Source organism: Kwoniella dendrophila, chromosome 3 (assembly GCF_036810415.1).
Source record: "Kwoniella dendrophila CBS 6074 chromosome 3, complete sequence".
Taxonomy (NCBI): Eukaryota; Fungi; Basidiomycota; class Tremellomycetes; order Tremellales; family Cryptococcaceae; genus Kwoniella; species Kwoniella dendrophila.
In genome coordinates, this window is record NC_089478.1 from 545826 (window position 1) to 563235 (window position 17410).

At 39.0% G+C, this 17410-nt stretch overlaps 6 protein-coding genes across 6 annotated transcripts; 4 read left to right on the forward strand and 2 right to left on the reverse strand.

Annotated features, from left to right (window-relative positions):
- Nucleotides 1-221: 221 nt before the first annotated feature.
- Nucleotides 222-2973, forward strand: L201_002520 (uncharacterized protein; the record flags this gene model as incomplete). The annotated part of the gene is made up of 7 exons (XM_066218296.1): nucleotides 222-356; nucleotides 484-576; nucleotides 672-733; nucleotides 803-893; nucleotides 983-1286; nucleotides 1372-1750; nucleotides 1806-2973. The coding sequence occupies 7 exons, from the start codon at nucleotides 222-224 to the stop codon at nucleotides 2971-2973; spliced, it is 2232 nt and encodes a 743-aa protein (XP_066074393.1).
- Nucleotides 2974-3543: 570 nt separating this feature from the next.
- On the forward strand, nucleotides 3544-9979 carry L201_002521 (uncharacterized protein; the record flags this gene model as incomplete). Its single annotated transcript, XM_066218297.1, has 32 exons — nucleotides 3544-3992; nucleotides 4107-4235; nucleotides 4339-4559; nucleotides 4628-4647; nucleotides 4728-4876; nucleotides 4937-4991; nucleotides 5055-5073; nucleotides 5145-5369; nucleotides 5430-5839; nucleotides 5918-5996; nucleotides 6064-6113; nucleotides 6249-6395; nucleotides 6456-6500; nucleotides 6564-6628; nucleotides 6691-6711; nucleotides 6778-6839; nucleotides 6910-6983; nucleotides 7044-7190; nucleotides 7263-7349; nucleotides 7419-7515; nucleotides 7584-7627; nucleotides 7688-8048; nucleotides 8119-8155; nucleotides 8216-8298; nucleotides 8356-8435; nucleotides 8492-8903; nucleotides 8970-9184; nucleotides 9255-9394; nucleotides 9456-9534; nucleotides 9594-9618; nucleotides 9680-9785; nucleotides 9853-9979. The coding sequence occupies 32 exons, from the start codon at nucleotides 3544-3546 to the stop codon at nucleotides 9977-9979; spliced, it is 4260 nt and encodes a 1419-aa protein (XP_066074394.1).
- A 380-nt stretch (nucleotides 9980-10359) lies between these two features.
- L201_002522 (uncharacterized protein) lies at nucleotides 10360-11015 on the forward strand (the record flags this gene model as incomplete). Its single annotated transcript, XM_066218298.1, has 2 exons — nucleotides 10360-10402; nucleotides 10459-11015. The coding sequence occupies 2 exons, from the start codon at nucleotides 10360-10362 to the stop codon at nucleotides 11013-11015; spliced, it is 600 nt and encodes a 199-aa protein (XP_066074395.1).
- A 431-nt stretch (nucleotides 11016-11446) lies between these two features.
- L201_002523 (uncharacterized protein) lies at nucleotides 11447-12052 on the reverse strand (the record flags this gene model as incomplete). Its single annotated transcript, XM_066218299.1, has 1 exon — nucleotides 11447-12052. One exon carries the CDS (start codon nucleotides 12050-12052, stop codon nucleotides 11447-11449), a length of 606 nt encoding a protein of 201 aa, XP_066074396.1.
- Nucleotides 12053-13225: 1173 nt separating this feature from the next.
- On the forward strand, nucleotides 13226-15568 carry L201_002524 (uncharacterized protein; the record flags this gene model as incomplete). Its single annotated transcript, XM_066218300.1, has 3 exons — nucleotides 13226-15335; nucleotides 15415-15456; nucleotides 15540-15568. 3 exons carry the CDS (start codon nucleotides 13226-13228, stop codon nucleotides 15566-15568), a joined length of 2181 nt encoding a protein of 726 aa, XP_066074397.1.
- Nucleotides 15569-15732: 164 nt separating this feature from the next.
- On the reverse strand, nucleotides 15733-17330 carry L201_002525 (uncharacterized protein; the record flags this gene model as incomplete). The annotated part of the gene is made up of 5 exons (XM_066218301.1): nucleotides 15733-15864; nucleotides 15943-16560; nucleotides 16627-16938; nucleotides 17027-17161; nucleotides 17307-17330. The coding sequence occupies 5 exons, from the start codon at nucleotides 17328-17330 to the stop codon at nucleotides 15733-15735; spliced, it is 1221 nt and encodes a 406-aa protein (XP_066074398.1).
- Between the last annotated feature and the right edge of the window lie 80 nt (nucleotides 17331-17410).

Sequence of the window (17410 nt, forward strand, 5' to 3'; positions counted from 1 at the left end):
AGACCTCCTTTCTTCCTACCCTCGTGTAAACCTATAAACGAGGAAGAAGAGATATATTTATCGGAATCATCTTATACAGTTATCAAGTAAGAGCTGATCGGAAATGACCATATAGTGAAGCTGGATCATCAATAATTGGAAGACAAAGCCAACATCCCTTATTTCGCCAAATACCAGTCTTTCCTTTACGCTTCGAATACCTTTACAAGACTCGTGTTAAAATGGTTCCTCGATTAGCTATATACGGACTTACGTCCTCTCTTTTAGCGACAGGAGTTGTTTACTCGGCATTGAATACAAGAGCCAACTTTTATGCTGCTGCTGTCGCTTTGGGTAGAAGTAGCGGTGCTTTAATGGTGAGTTTTCTAGATAGATCTGGTACCGCTTTGTAGTTAGTGGGAAAAAAGTATAGGAAGGAGAAGCTATCAGTGTGCTGTATCCCCTTGATTGCTGACGAAGTGTTCTACTAATGCGACGATATAGGTTTTAGCGAACTTTGCATTATTCAATACGATATTATTTGGAATAGGATTGAAGAAGATATTTTTCGGCCAATTAAGAGCTATAGAATATGAAGTAAGTCATATCTTCATTCTCAGGTAGATGCCAGAATTACTTCATTCTTGATTTGGTTAGGGAGCTATCCTGATTGATGTACTTTCAACCTGTAGCATTTATTCGAACGTCTCTGGATTTTCTTGACTGAATCGCTATTAGCCTTGACGATCTTTAGGTATGTCTACGACTTCGGCCAAGAAGTAAATTAGATGTATATAACTGACTGCTCATTTTTGGACGACAGAGATGATTTTTCTGCTCCTTTCGCTTTGATGTACGGCGTTTTACTATTCTTAAAATGCTTTCACTGGATTACGGCGGATAGAGTAGATTACGTGAGTTCTTGTACATAATCTTTATTAGCTTTGTTGTAAACCCGGTCATAGCTGAATAATGTATTGAATTTACTTTTTTATTATATTAGATGGATCAAATTCCTCCTCCTGGACCACCAAAATTATATCATATTCGAATTACCTCAATAATCCTCTTATTAGCCATATTCGATTTTGTCTTAGTATCGTATTCTTTAGAAACTATCTTAACAGAGGGCGTATCAGCAATGGTTCTTTTCGCTTCGGAATTCACTATCCTAAATGCTTCTGTAATAGGTACAGCTGCTAGGTACACTGTTGGATTAATTGACCTTAGAAGAGCTAGAGGTAGATCAGATGCTCCTCCCTGGGAGGAAAAATCTATGTGGTTGTTTTACGTTGATTTGACTGTTGGTGAGTTGTATCTTCATCTCGCAGGACTCGTTCTGATTTTACTGGTGTTTAAATTGTTACGTGAAACTGATAATGAAAATTATAGATTTCATGAAACTTCTCACCTATCTGTGTTTCTTCCTCGTAATCCTCCTCCATTATGGTCTACCGCTACATATCCTACGAGACGTCTATATGACATTACGATCATTCATCTCACGTTGTGGTGATCTCGTTAGATATCGAAGGGCTACACGAGATATGGATGCCATGTATCCAGATGCTACTGAAGAGGAGATGGAAAGAGGTGGAGATAGGACTTGTATAATCTGTCGAGAAGAAATGATACCTCGTGCAGCAGCTGAATCTACCGGCGGAGACGCTGGTGGACCAAATGAAACGCCTAAGAAATTGGCTTGTGGACATATATTCCATTTCCATTGTTTGAGGAGTTGGCTGGAAAGACAACAAAGTTGTCCGACTTGGTAAGCTTTGAAACTCTCCACATGAACGAGAGCCAACTCATCGAATCTTTTATAGCCGAAGAGACGTCTTACGAACACCTGCACCTGCTCCCGGACGCGCAGCAGCGCAAAGAAATGCAGCTACGGGAGCTAATCCCCCACCAGCCCAACCTGGTGCTGTACCTCAACCACCTCAACAGCAGAATGGAAATAACATTCAACAAGCATATAACGAGTACTTCCAATTACCTCGGATGGGCTGGGATAACCCTGTACCTAATGCCACAACGGCAGGTACACCTCATGCTGGACCTTCGCAAGCACCAAGCTTGGAAAATGCGGCAAGGCGGGAAGATAGTATAGAACAAAAGCTACAAAGAGGTATATGGGGAGGTCCTGTAGTTCCAGGTCGATTCTTCCCTGCACCCCTTGGAGCAGCTCCACGTCCTCAACCAGCTCACCCACTAGCTGGACCAAGTACAACTTCTTTCACTCAACCTCAGATACGTCCATCTCCTTCAAACTCTGCACAATCATCGAATCCTCCACCACCTACGATATCTCGAAGACAGTCACATCTTTCTGTACCAGTCACACCTCAGCTTTCCGGACACACTACACCATTTTCATCGAATCCGCCTGTTGTATTTTCTTCTACTGGTGCACCCCGTCCTGTAGAGAAAGAGCAAGATAAAAACGAACAAGCCGAAGATGCAGATGCAGATGATGAAACGGAGGAATTGAATGAAAGCGAAGCAGACGTAAAGAGAAGAGTCGCCGAAGCTGCTATGAAACGGTTTGGCATAAATCCAATAGGTTCAGGATCAACAAGTAAACAAGTCTTAGAAAGTATAGTAGGTAAAGGCAAAGGCAAAGGTAAAGAAAGGGAAGTTTCAGTGGAAGAACCGGTAGTTCAGAATTTGGACGATTGGGAAACCTTACCCACCGTTCGTCCTAGATTGACATCCTCATCAGAGCTATTCCTCAGTCAACCTCCGTTGAGTACCATCAGTACAGAAGATGGAACTATCGCAAGTATAGACGAGAGATTAAGAGTACTTAGAGAAGTAGATGAAACTATATGGGGTTTGGTAGGTGAATTAACCAAATTGAAGAGCTCATGGCAAGCGAGTCAAGGCGAACCAAACTTCACTGCTAAAATCAATAGCTCTAGTCAAACCCCTGGAGAAGTTGAGAGACCTTCTATACATATACCTGGAGATAGTAACGAAAGTATAGAATAAAGCATAATATGTTCATTGTAGACAAAGTAGAATCGTAAGAGGTTTAAAACATGTTGAATATTAGTTATTTTACGTTTCATGCATGTGTTCATCATTAGTCGTTAACCCAAGGTTGAATTTGCATCCGGCAGCTGGAATCCGGAATAGAAAGTAAGGTTTTCTACATCCTTGCTTGATCTTTGATCCGATTAATTAGCGTGGTGCCTGGCCGCTTCAGTATGACGCGGGGAACATTTTGTTATTAAAAGCAAGCAATTTAACGGAGACGGGCATCAGATGTTAAGATAGTGCATAATAGTGCATCGATCACCAGCTTGATATCGTTGTATGGTAAGTAGCTCAACGATATGTGTAGCTTAAGCAATGTATTGAGCAATCTGGATTTCATCTGCAGTAAACCACTCACTTGATGAAGACTATGTTGTCGAACCACATATAGCTATAATCACCAAAGCAAAGATCGATTAGATAACAAAGAGTGGAGGCTTGATTCGTTGGACCACTTACAGTATATTCACAGGAAGATCGACTCTTGATTTTGTCTATCTAATTGGCTTTGTCATGCTCAAAATGTCCGAATTACCAAATCGATCCAATGGGGTTATACCATCTCTTGGAGCACCAATAGGTATATCGGATCAGAACGATCGACCAAATATGGAACAACATGTACCTAGTGATAGTGACAATAACGAAAGTCTCGATACGAGGAAAGAGTCATCTGCATCGACATTAGTTTCTCACAATAATCTTTCACTTCAAACTGTCAAACCTGCCAAATTGTCTCAAAGTCATGAGCCGGAACCGGAATCAGAATCAAATCAAAATTTTATATCAGAGAAAGAGAATCGAGGTGAAATACAGATACCACCATATACTACAAACCAGCATGAAATCTTGATACCGTCTAAATCGAACGATAATGATATTAATGCTTTATTGAATTTACCTCCCCCTTTACCGTTTCATCTATCGGTGGAAGGCTTAACTATCGGTGTACCGGATAAAAAAGTCACTTCGTAAGTTTTGACTACATATATCTATCATGATCTTCGTGCATCCAACCTCAGGACAATAAGAAGAATTTGTTTAGATTGACTTTTTTATTCTTATTTTTGATAAAAACTATGTAGATGGATACCTAAATTCCTGAAAAAGGATAAGGATAAAGACCATTCAGCTATAGGAGAAGAAACACCAAAGAAGAAATGGATTTTACAAGATGTTAGTTGTGAATGTCGTAGTGGTGAAGTATTAGCTATGTGAGTTATATACCATTACATTTTAGCAGATTCGCATCGTTGTCGATTGGTTAGAATCAAAGTGTTAGTGATAAATATACTGATAGAGTCAAAATCATACTAGTCTTGGTGGATCAGGATCAGGTAAAACAACATTACTCAATTCAATAGCGAATCGATTATCTGGATTACCTACAGAATCAGGTCAAGTAGCATATTATTCTGCTACAGCAGCAGAACATTCTAATGCACCTGTTACACCTAGTAAGAAGTTGCGTAAAGGCGAAATCAAGAGGAGAATTGGTTTTGTAAGGCAACAGGATTACTTAGTTGAATGTTTGACTGGTAAGTTTCGGACATATGATATTTCTGTGTTAGTTGAAAGACTAAACTGACATGTCACCACCAATCAGTTCGAGAAACTCTTACATATGTATGTGAAAATCCTCCCTCGTTTATGTACATGATTCAAGCTCATTCATCACTTATCTAACTCAATTCTATCTTGATTAGGCTGCAAAACTCAGATTACCTACTTCACTAACAGATGAAGCCATAACCCATATTGTTGATCAGACGATAGATGAATTGGGACTAAGGGATGCAGCAGATACAGTCGTAGGAGGGCCCCTAAGAAAAGGTATCTCGGGTGGTGAAAAGAGGTAAGTTCCATTTGCAGGATTCGCTTGGCATAAAGTCTCTGTTGACAACGGTCAATGTAGACGATTATCTATCGGTTGTGTACTGGTAACTTTGCCAAGTGTATTGATACTTGATGTGAGTGTCAAATCATATACTGGAAAGAGAAGGAATTTGAGCTGATCCTCTTTCTGAAATAAGGAACCCACGTCTGGTCTCGGTAAGTGATCTATCTTCTGTCATTTATCGGGAAAACAAAGTTTTGCTGACCTCCGGGATCTGTGTGAATAGACGCTTTCACTTCTTATTTACTCCTGCTCACTTTATCTCACCTGGCTCGTAGAGGTAGAACTGTAATTCTATCAATTCATGCACCTAGATCAGATGCGTTCGATATATTCGATCGAATCGCTCTGCTGTCAAAAGGAGAAATAGTTTATTCAGGTCTACGAAGTGAATGTTTAGGATGGTTTGGTGAATTAGATCAACATGTTGAAAAAGGTGTTAATCCTTTAGGTGAGTCTTGCACTAAAAAGTATTCATGTTGTATTCTTTAGCTAAATCGTTCTTCATCAGATTTCTTGATTGATATATCAACAATCGATAATCGTACATTGGATGCAGAAGAAGAATCACGTATACGTGTATCAGCTTTAATCCAAGCATGGAAAACTAGATCACCCTCTAAAGTTAAAAACGATCTTTCTAGAAGATCAATAAGTTCATCTATCTCATCATCTAATTTGCCAGAAACCGCGAATGACACAGGCAACATCAATACTGTGAATTCTGGAGAAGATGAAAAGTTAGCTAAATCTTCGGACGCAAGAGATGAGAAAAGACCCGGCTTATGGAAACAGACAATGGTACTTACAGCTAGATCACATAGAAATGTGTACAGAAACGTACCTCAATTAATTGGTTTTGCTGTTCAAGCTGTTGTTTTAGGAGTTATTATTGGTGTCACTTATTATAGATTACCAGAAGTGAGTTCCAATCATATTCGACTAGAAGATTTCTCCTTTCTTGGTTGAGTAAGCTGATATGTGAAAATCAATGTATAGACTCCAACAGGTATTCAAAGTTTGAAGAATCTGAGTTTTCAGTTGATACCCGGTGTCTTTTATTTACAACAAGTGTTTTGTGAGTAGCCTCTGTTTTGGTTCATGGTATAACATATGTCACTAATTAATATATTTGTCATATACAGGGATATACAAATTCTGCACCGACTTGATCATATTCGACCGTGAACGAGAAGTGAGTGACCTATGCATTTACTCGTTGACATTGGGTCAAAGCTGATCTTACTGTCAATTTCTGACCATAGGACCGATTATATGTGAGCTGAGGTCGAGCAAACATGATATGCCATGAATCTGACATCATTTACAGGATGTTACTCCGTACATCTTGTCCGACTTCATTTCCTGGCTTCTACCTAGTATCCTATCCCCCTCAATATACGTTATCTGTGTATACTTTATATCAAGATTAAGACCAGATGACTTGGCCGCTAGACTATTCACTTCTATTGCTTCTGTGAGTTTTCTTTTTCTACAACGCCTTTCCGTGATTGTAACACTGATATTCTTGTAATAGACTATTTTAGTACAATTTGCAACTCAAGGATTATCTTTGTTAGCGGTATGTCCAGGTTGACCCGAAAAAAAAGATGCTCGGCACAGATTGACTGATCATTCGTCTTAGGCATCTATCTTACGATCTTTCGCTGCTGCTTCTATGTTTGGAAACTCGTTAAATTTGTTGATGATGTGAGTTCTCAACTCAGCTTTAGATTCTGTCATGGAAAGCTGACACTGTTACAACAATACAGTATGAGTTCAGGCTTCATCGTGTAGGTTTTTTTACACCATCGGACTTTCTTACTACTGTGACTGATTTCTGTTCTGTAACCCTATAGGGTTCATGTACCAGCTTATGTATCTTGGATAAGGTGGATTAGTCCTTACTTCTATTCTTTCCGTGAGTTCTTCTCCTTGCCTAATGACAATTTACAAGTCAAGAAAAAATGGCTGACACCAATTAACTTTAGGTATTATCGCCACTACCCAATTCAAAGATAGGATCTTCGACTGTCCACAAGATTCAGCTGCAAATTTGAATCAGGTATGTCGCAACCATCCGAGTACCTCTAACACCTGATTGCTAAACTTTCGTCCCTCTTAGTGTGATGGAAATAACGTACTTAACGGTCTGAATTTTGATGCTTCAATAAATATCGGTGCTTGGTTTGGAGGGTTGATAGGCGTGACAATAGCAGAGTATGCTATAGCTTGCTTTGTGTTGTGGATTTACCCGGCTGGAGGTGTTAAGGTGAGTTATATTTACCATGCGTATCTTAAGATTAGTTACTGACGCGATTCTATGACTTGTTTATGCTATCAGCACGCTTCAGAAATTGAGAGTCGCAATAGAGGTAAAGAAAGTGATGTCATGGAAAGTAACATGACACGGGATAAGATTGACGTTGCTGTACGCATTGTGTTCTGATTACCTAGGCTTCATTCGATAAATGCTGACAACTGTACTCTTATTATACAGATCAAAAACCTCACCTTGATCTGGGAAAGAAAGGGTCGTGGAGCGGTCAAGGACAAGAGCAAAACTATTTTAAATGATATATCGATCGATTTCCCAGGTAAGTTGAATTTCCCGAGAACTTTGATATACGGATAAAGTAGGTGTGGATAACATACGCTATTACAGCCGGAGAAATTTCTGCTATTCTTGGACCTTCAGGAGCTGGCAAAGTGAGCTAGAACATGTGCTGCAAATGTCAAGCACTCGATTAGCTAACAAAATTCTTCTAGTCAACATTGTTGCAGCTCTTAGCAGGAAGATCACTCAATCCAGGACCATTATCAAGATTTACCCAATCTGGCGCTTTATTATTTGCTGGAGAACCACAATCATCAACTTCACAATCGAATGTAGCTTTTGTTGAACAAGATGACGATTGGCATTTACCTTCTTTAACAGTTAGAGAAACCTTAAGATATGCTGCTATACTTAGATTACCTGATAAGATGCCAAAAAGACAGAAAATTGCAAGAGCAGAAACTGTTTTAAGGATGTTAGGCTTGAAAGATTGTGCTGATTTACCTGTTGGAGGTCAATTGTTAAAAGGTATTAGTGGAGGAGAGAAAAGAAGATTGAGTTTAGCTGTTCAAAGTAAGCCTTCCTATTATACCTGAAAGTGATCGATTCCTAAAATCTCGCTAATTACCTCTATACCTCTTAGTGATCAATGATCCAGCTGTACTTGTGGTCGATGAACCGTAAGTTATACTTTCATACATATTTGAATGTCAAGCAACCTTTGACAATTTGAACTATAGTACATCCGGTCTCGATGCAAGTATCGCTTTGAGCGTGATGCAGGTTTTGAGGGATATAGCTGCTACTGGTAGGACCGTCATTGGTGAGTCAATGCATTATTCGTCAAATTACCATTGTGGCATACTGACTTTCTGTTCAGCTACGATACACCAGCCTCGAAGTGATATTTGGAAATTAGCGGATAATGTTATCCTTCTCGCGAAAGGTGGTGTGGTGGCTGTGAGTAGTCGTTTTTGTGTCATCAAGGTCAATGCCTGACTTGGCCCTAATTACAGTTCAACGGAAAACGTGCCGAAGCAGTCGAATATTTTACTTCAATAGGACACCCAATGCCATCAGAATTCTTCAATCCAGCAGATCATCTACTTGATTTAGTTTCAGTTGACCCTCGACCACAGGGATACGAATCATCGCTTGTCAGAGTGAAAAATCTTACCTCGAAATGGTCAGCTCAACAATCAAACAAGGAGAGTGGTCAGGAGAACGAAAAGGTAGTGTCATCAGATAAATCGCTGAAGAGAGGTGGAGGAACCACTTCGATGAGAATCGCTTTACCTGTTGTACTTGAACGTCATTATAAGAATCTATGGAGAAGGAAAGATATTTTCTTCAATAGATTAGTACAAACTCCTTTATTAGGTGGAATGTTCATTTTATTCTTTCAACGGTTGACTCATGGTCCATCAGGTGAATTGTATTTCCGATAAATTGGACGAGACGTCCGTCAGCTGATAAATATGATTCGTTATGCAGGCGCACAAGATCGTATAGGTATAGTAATTGAATCAACCGCATCCATTGCCTTTGTTGGTCTGTTGAATGCTATGGCAATATTCCCTGCGGATAGGAACCTTTATTTGCACGAAGCTAAATCAAGCGCGAGATATTCTCCTACAACTTTCGTTATTACCTATACTCTCGTCGAGCTTGGGTTTGAACTATTAGGTGGTTTCGGTTTTGCTGCTATCGTAAGCGTTTCCAAAAAAATCGTTACTTTCCTTCACGATGATCCGAAGACTGACTTGCACTAAAATATAGATCAACATTGGAGCTGGAATGCAGACTTCTGTTAGAATCTATTTCGAGTTTGCTATAACAATCTGGGCGATGGTTAATATGGGAGAAAGTTTCGCTATGATCTTTGGTAGTTGGATTCAGACTGAAGGATTGACGGTTACGTACGTTATTTTGTTTCTTTCATCATATGAAAGGACGCTTATACTGGACCGTTTGTTGTAGTGTCGTTTCCACTATATTGTCAATGATCGGTCAAGTCAGTGGTGTGATCTCATTAAGTGTTCCTACCTGGTTAGCAGCAGTAAGTTGACACCAAAATATGCTTAGCCTGACAATTGCTCATTGTTATTTTGATCACAGATTGCTTGGGGAACTTGTGTGAAAGGTAAGTCGTGTACAAAATCTCAATGCTCGCTAAAAAGCATGAGCTGAAGCGTTTTTTTCAGCTGCAACCCGTATTCAAATTATTAATGAATCTGTCGGCCTGATGTTCAACTGTACACAAGATCAGATATCGTCCGGTGCTTGTGTAGCGCAAAGTGGAGAACAGCTGTAAGTCAAACGTGCTCTATATGATTTGACGGTCTTGACTAATGTTGGGCGACTGCCCTTTCAACAGACTGGCTCTTTTCGGATGGAAAGATCTGAATACAGCTAGATATATGGGTATTTTAATTGCGGTTGCCGTGGCATGGAGGATAGTAGCTTGGTTGAGTATTGCTGGTAGGGTGGGCGGATTGCGATAGTATTCGGATAGGACGTTTTCTACCACTAGTACATGCATATATAGACCACGCTTGTATCTGTAGCAGTCATTGCTGATTGCGTTAAAGTTGTATGAATGACTGTAGCCTTATTGAGATTCCACAAGAACAGCTGCTCCTAAGTTGCCTCACAGTTATATACAGTAGCTTTAGATAAGATTAGCAATGGCGGCCTTCACCGACTTTCCGCCTTTCTTCTCGATGACGATGTCGACGTCAAGACGATTTACGTCTGTTGGCTGAAAAGATGTCTTCTAATCTCTTCATTGAATTGCATTCACTATTGCAAGGAGATTAATTCGTGTCAGTGAACCGAGAATTGCAACAAGTATAGGTATATAACATACTCAGACTCAAAGGAAATGACTGACGCAACAAAAGATCCTGCTGCACCACCATTAGCTGGTTAGTATAGGAAAAAGTCGAAGGAATCCAAGACTGACTCTATAATCTATAATCAGCATATGCACTTTGGTTAGTCCCCTCAAATTCTCAACAAAATCAACAAATACAAGATGTAATTAATGAACTATCATCTCTAGAGCATCCTTCACCAATCTTTGTTCCACATATAACGTTAATTCATCCTATTCCACTATCAACAAGATTGAATGATATACATAAAACTCTTAAAGAAGCTATATCAGCTACAATTAATAATACAGCTAAATCAGATGCCGAGGTTCTCAAGGTAGAATTGAATAAAGCTGAAAAAGGATCAAAATATTATCAATGTATCTTAGCACCAATCAACAAAAATAATGATCGTTTGTTAGAACTAAGAAAACAGGTTGAAGAGAAATTTGATATTGGAAATTTACCTGAATATTTCCCACATTTAAGTTTATTATATGGTAATTTAAGAGAAAAGAGAAAAGATGAACTAGTTGATATAGCTCAAAGTAAATTAGATCAACTAAACGGTATCAATAGCTTAGAAGTCAATGAAGTTGTCATTGTTAGTTGTGTTGGTACAGCTGAAAAATGGGAAATAGTCGGAAGAGAGAGATTGAATTAGATCAGATCGTTTATTATCCCATTGAACAGGGTGGCTGTAAGATACGAAAGACGTGGCTCTGGAGGAGGTCGCATGGCGATAGGAGGTATAATAATACTGTAAATACTGCAGACTTTCGGCAACAAGTTTACTGTAAGTCTTGAATGTGAAAAGATCACCGAAACTCGCAAAGAGGTTAGTGTCAACTTCTTTTGGTTTGACGCAATACACTTTATCAAAAACTATTCGAACGATGATCACTATACAATCTTTTTTTGTCTTTTCAAGAAGTGTCAATATTGCATGGAAGTCAGCAAGAAGAAGACGGAGAACGAGATGCAGCATGAGTTACGGTAACATTTACTAAACAGGCTTGTATGTAAGTTTGTATAACTTATAACAATCCAAACACATTATTCAGCTCTTGCAGTGCCAGCATCCCAACAAACTGTTTAATCATCTTCTCCCATGGCGGTAGCACAATTTGCTATACAACAAGCACATCCTGCGTCTGCACATGCTTCTGTGCCTTTGTGGATCGGCCCGAGAACGCAATCAGCGACGAAGCAAGGACTAAATGCGATGCAACCAACGGTACCTGCTATAGCAGCAGCTACCCTAGCGGCTGTGGAATGTTTAGATCCATTATGATTTCTTGTTCCTGCTTGATTGGATCCCATGGGGTCCGCATCTGAGCTTTGTTGATTGGCTTGTCTATCTGTTCCCATTGACCCTGATAAAGATGCCAAAGCTCTTTGCATATCTTCCAAATCTCTTCCTAGAGTGTATGGATCTGTAGTACTTCCGTTGAAAGCTCTGGGTCTGTAGGGGTTGTTGTGAGTGCTAACTCTATGAGCAGGAGAAAAGTAACTGCGGCCTGGTCGAGTAAAGTCGGTAAGGGGGATTGAATCAGGTGAAACTGTTGATCGTTCAGTACTCTCAATCCCACCTTGACTGGTTGTAGCTGACAACAAGGTATCGTTGTCCGATAAGGAAGGAGCGCTGTGGGAAGGGTGTATTCTGGTGACATGATCGTCTTGGCTATCGTTGACAGGCATTGTGAATTTTTGTCACACTGGGTGGTTGTCCGATAGGTTTTGGACGCGGTTAGCTGTGGTGGAAGAAAGCGAAAACTTGGTGAAGGGATTTGAGGTACTAGGAGGAATATATTATAGAAGTAAAGTGTAAAGTGGCTTGAGAGACTTTAGGGGATGATATGTTCCCGATGTGACACTATATATTACAGTAATCCATGAGTTTCTCAAGCGCCCGCACAACCAGGAAACTATGCAAACATTCCACCTTTGTGAGCAAGTCATCATTTCTGCCACATCGAATTGAGGATGATTCGTAAATTCAAAAGAGCGTAAGAATGTCACACGTCTGAGAGCAACCTCTTTTGTCTCGGTCCTCCCAGTATAGCTCTGTTGTGCGATGCCACTGATTTTCTTTTTAGTGAAAGCTACATCTGAAAAGAAAAACAGTAGGGAATCGATGGTAATATGCTTTACACTCGTATCTGTAGCATTCTTTTCTGATTATGTGCCTTTAGATAGAAACCTTTGTGCACAGATTTGCAAAACACATCAACTACCTTTTATTCTCTTCTGTATAGTATTCGTAACAAAAGCAAAATCACACTAATATCAAGGGAAGGATCACAAACGCTTCGCATTCATAATCCAAACATGACATCATTCAGATGAGCAAAAAGTTTTAGTGCATTGACCTGGAAGTTTGACACAAGGGAGATACTGTAAACTGCAAATCTTAGGTCCAATCGTGGCAGAAACGAAGCATTTGCTATGCTCATCTGAAACGATGATCTTCCCTTGATTCTTACAAGCAGCTATCGAACGTAAAGAGAGCTATATTACGCAATCGTTTCGTTACAGCAAAAGGATGTAAGAAGCTCAAGAAAGAGCAAAATCAATGGATGTAGCTGAGTGAATAATCCCAATGCCCAGCTTGACATTCGTCTGCTCTGCAAAAACGATATAGAGCCAGTAGTCATTCTGTAGCTACTAAGGATTTATAAGCGATTGGAAAGTCATTCAAGATATCCAGATCCCGCATACAACTATATAGTATACACTTATTTTCCATATACTAGAGGGCCTACATTCTATATTTAGCAGCAGATATCATTTTAAAGAATTTCTGGGATGTCGGTATTCAAACGGGAAATATTCGGTGACGGACATATCGTACTATCAAAGGAAGAGGAGATAATGTCGCTTGAGAGGCAAAATCGATTTTGTAAGGCTTTATTACCGACTTCGAAGGATTTGGAAAATAGGAGAATTTTGTTTCTTGAGGGTAATAAGAAAGGGTTATATACAAATGAGTCTTCAGAGCATCGAGTCGATGACGTAAAAAACCAAGACGGTGTTGGTAACGTTGCAAACAACATTCGGGAAAATGAAGCTAACTTTGATAAAATAATATCAAGATTAACGATTGATCATTCGGAAATGTTAGAACATTTGTCATTACCTAAGGGGACAACTAGCTTACAAGATCCATTAAGACTTACTGATCAAGATGTAGAAACTTACGCAAATAACCTTAAATTAACTAAAAATCTGTTCGAAACTGGGTCAAAGATTTACAAAGGTTGGGACAATACCACTGACACCGCCACTAGTGGCGATAATGCTAGTGGATTTAACGCACTTGGCCAGACCTCATTTCAGCACACGCTGAATGCATACAAAAGAGCTGCCGGCATCAATCTGTACAATGATGCAGTACAGGACATGAAGAAAAATGTCTTCTCGAATCATCATTCAGCGGACGACTCATCTCTGAAGAACATGAAGGAGGAAGAAGACAAAGATGAAATTGAGGATAATTGTGCCCAACGTGATCCGAGGGAGGAATGGCTGAAAGAAATGGCAGTAGCTGGTTTATCATCGTATCTGAGATTTAGAAAATTATCTTTAAATGCTGTAACTTCCATTCGTTCAGCTCTAAAAGAAAGATTCGATCAAGACAATAAAGTTAGATCAAAAGTCTCGAACAGTGCTACGCGTAAGAAAGCTCAGAAATCAAAAAAACTGATGTATCCAGAAACCTATATCAAATTCGAAAAGAATTGTGAATCACTCATCAAAACTATTGAAAGATCATTCCCAGCTGATCCGTCAATCGCAATTCATATGGAAGAAAGATTAGATTCTTTGATCGAAACTGTTGAGCAATCTCAAGGAGTTGAAGCTGATGATTTCAAATCAGCAATTCAACATGAACATATCATGCATTTAAGTGGTTTTAGACCAAGGGATAGTATCAACAAAAGGATGGTGGATGGTGATGAAAAGTTTTTGCTCTTGCAAACCACTGGAGATCAACTTTCCTCGATGATATATACACTTCTAAGAGAAACTGAGACTGATCACAAAGGAAACCTCGAGAACAGTATCAGCTACTCGAGGGATCGCGAAAGGGAGAGACTTAAATTCCAAGCGATGGTTCAGAAAGCCGAAGAACTAGTCTACGACCCCAAGATTATAGAGGATATCAAAGATCGATTGCAAAAAACTTCATATTCCATGGACTTATCACAGCAACATTCAACAGCATATGCGAACTTGAAAAATGTTTCGAGCGACATTTCGGAATATAATGGTGAATTAAACACAATTTACAAGGCTTACCTCAGTCAAATATCTATGAAGTATCTTGCATCATGTGAGTCATCAGCATGCACTGATGATGCATCAAGTGGCACAAGGAAAAGCTTGAATGATGGGCTGAAGAATATGGCTAAAGATGCTATTAGAGACGATGAAACACGTAAGAAATACCGAGATCTTTTGCTTAAAAGTAAAACTTATGATCAAGCTAAAGAGAAAATTGAGAAATCTGAAAAATTGTTTAACGATACTATCCATGATTGTTTGCAGAGTGTTGAGGCTGTCGATAGATACTCACAGGAGATGTACAGGAATGAAAGATATACAGATAACAATGATATCAGATACAAGTTAATTGCTGATTTGATTTGGAATAAATCACAATTAGATTCACATGATTTGACTTCCTTAGTGAAGCCGAATCATTCGTCCTTGGAGCTTAAATCAAGTCTTATGAGTAGAAATGAAAGAAAGAAAGCATCGACACGTTACCATAAGCTACATGCTAAATTAAATGAGATCATCAAAAAAGATAATAATCCAAGATTAGTCAATTTGGCAGACGTAGAAGCTTATCTGACACAAGATTTCCCTGAGCTGGACGATTCTGAATCACAAGATGTCAATGCCATAGAAAGCGAACAAGACGTACAACATATTCATGGAGAGGATACTGCTCTTGAGACTGGCAATGAGGATTCACGTGAGTTTGACAATGATGTTTAGAAAATTGAGTTGGCAGTTGATTCAGCAATACTGATAACGATAACGATGATTGACAGATACTGAAGAATCCACACAATCCGTTGGAGGTCAAACCAAATGTAAGTTTCGTCGACACTTCTGTGTACACTCTAAGTTTGCGATCCGGTAGACTGACACCTGACATTTCGGAAATGTCATTCAGATAAATCATGGGCAGATCTCTTCAAGTGATAAATGACCAAATTGTTTTTTTCGAGAAACCGTATCACCACATAGGGGTTTATGACCGGCTGTATCCAAGGACTGAGCAATCGTATATGTATATATCTTGCCATTACTCCTGATAAGTTATGGGTGCATAGCATATATATGACAGAGATGTTCATCATATCTACCTACCATCCAACTTGAACAACTTTTCTTCCGACACCTTTTGTCCAATCTTTTACATTTTTCCACCAACCTTTGTTGTCTTCAACACGATTTAAAAAAGCTGTAAGACCACCTCCTACACCAAAGTATAAGATCTACACAAGAGATACGATCAGGTATCAGAATAGGATTCTTAATCGATTGACCAAAAAAAGGGGGTTCAAAAAACTTACTTTAGCAGCTATTAAAACGAAACCTTCACCTTGTTCCCTTAAAGGTTTAATCTTCCATTCATCATCAACTTTCAAATTACCTAGACTATCTTCCAATTGAACATCTTCTTTATGTAAGTTTTCTTCTGTTGAACCTTTGATCGATTGTTTTAACACGGAAAGTAAAGATTCATTAGATTCTTCTGCATAAATAGTTTCAGCAGTTAAAACTAAATTATATCCTTTGTCTTGATCTTTTTTTAAGGAGTTTGATAATCCATCCCAATGTCCATAAGTGAATTTTAATTGAATGTTTCTTTCTTTCAATAAAGTTATAAAAGCATCTTTTAGTTTTGAAGTTATAATTAAATTTCCAGGATTTTCTAAATCTGGTAATACTGATTCAACATCCTCTTCATCGTTTGGTGCATGTAATGCCTCCACAGGTAGATAGGGTATAGTTGACAAAATCAAATTTGGTAAGGTCACTAAAGATAATACCAAGGAATTGTAATCTTGCAGATGGAATATAGTTTTCGTTGATGAAGTTAAAGCTGAAGAAGAAGAAGAAGATGGAGGTGGTATTGATAAAAGTGATCGTAAAAGATATAACGTTGGTAATGATGTACCGCATCCTACCTAGAACACCATCATACAATTAGCATGTATGTTGATGCACACACTTGACGTAACGTTGTAACTCACTTCAAGAACACTACTACCTCTAACCCAATCCGCAATATCTTTCTGATCATTTCCTATCGAGCTTAAGACTTCAACTAAATCAACACCCCCTTCCCAAGATTTCAATCCACCTTCATATAATCCAGGTATTAAATCGGTTTTAGCATCAACATATTCTTCACCTTGATCCTTTTTTCCTTGATCAGAATCTTGTATATCTGCTTTATTGTATAATTGAAATCTTGCATCAAACAAATCTCGTCTTAATAAAGGCGTTTCAAGGAATGGTAAAGATAATGGTGAATACGAGATTTCTTCAGGAAGTGAATTTAACTATAATTAAGGACGGAAATAATATCATCATTATCACTGCCAGATGACTTTGAGCCAATTGGGAGATGAGAAAGTATAAATGACTTACCAATTCTTCTAACGTTATATGATAACAATTTTTATCGCCTTCATCCTTGACCGGTGGAGGTGGATGGGTAGAAGGTCCAGCTTGAGCGGTATTGGTTTGAGAAGTCAGTAGAGCATTCTCCTCATCTTCTTCCTCCTATAAATAAATTGAGGTGCGACAAATTCAAGTCAGCATATCTGCTACTCATCACATCGTTCATGCGCAAAATCCACGGATAGCAAGATTGGTTGAAGCCAGAACCAATTTGACTATATTGACGTTTCGCAAATCCGACACTCACTATCTGAAAATCGAATTTGAACATTGTTGATGAGTTGTGAGAGAGAGCTGTTCACTAATCGCTGTGAGTGATCGCTAGGATAATAATGATGATTGTATGTAGCT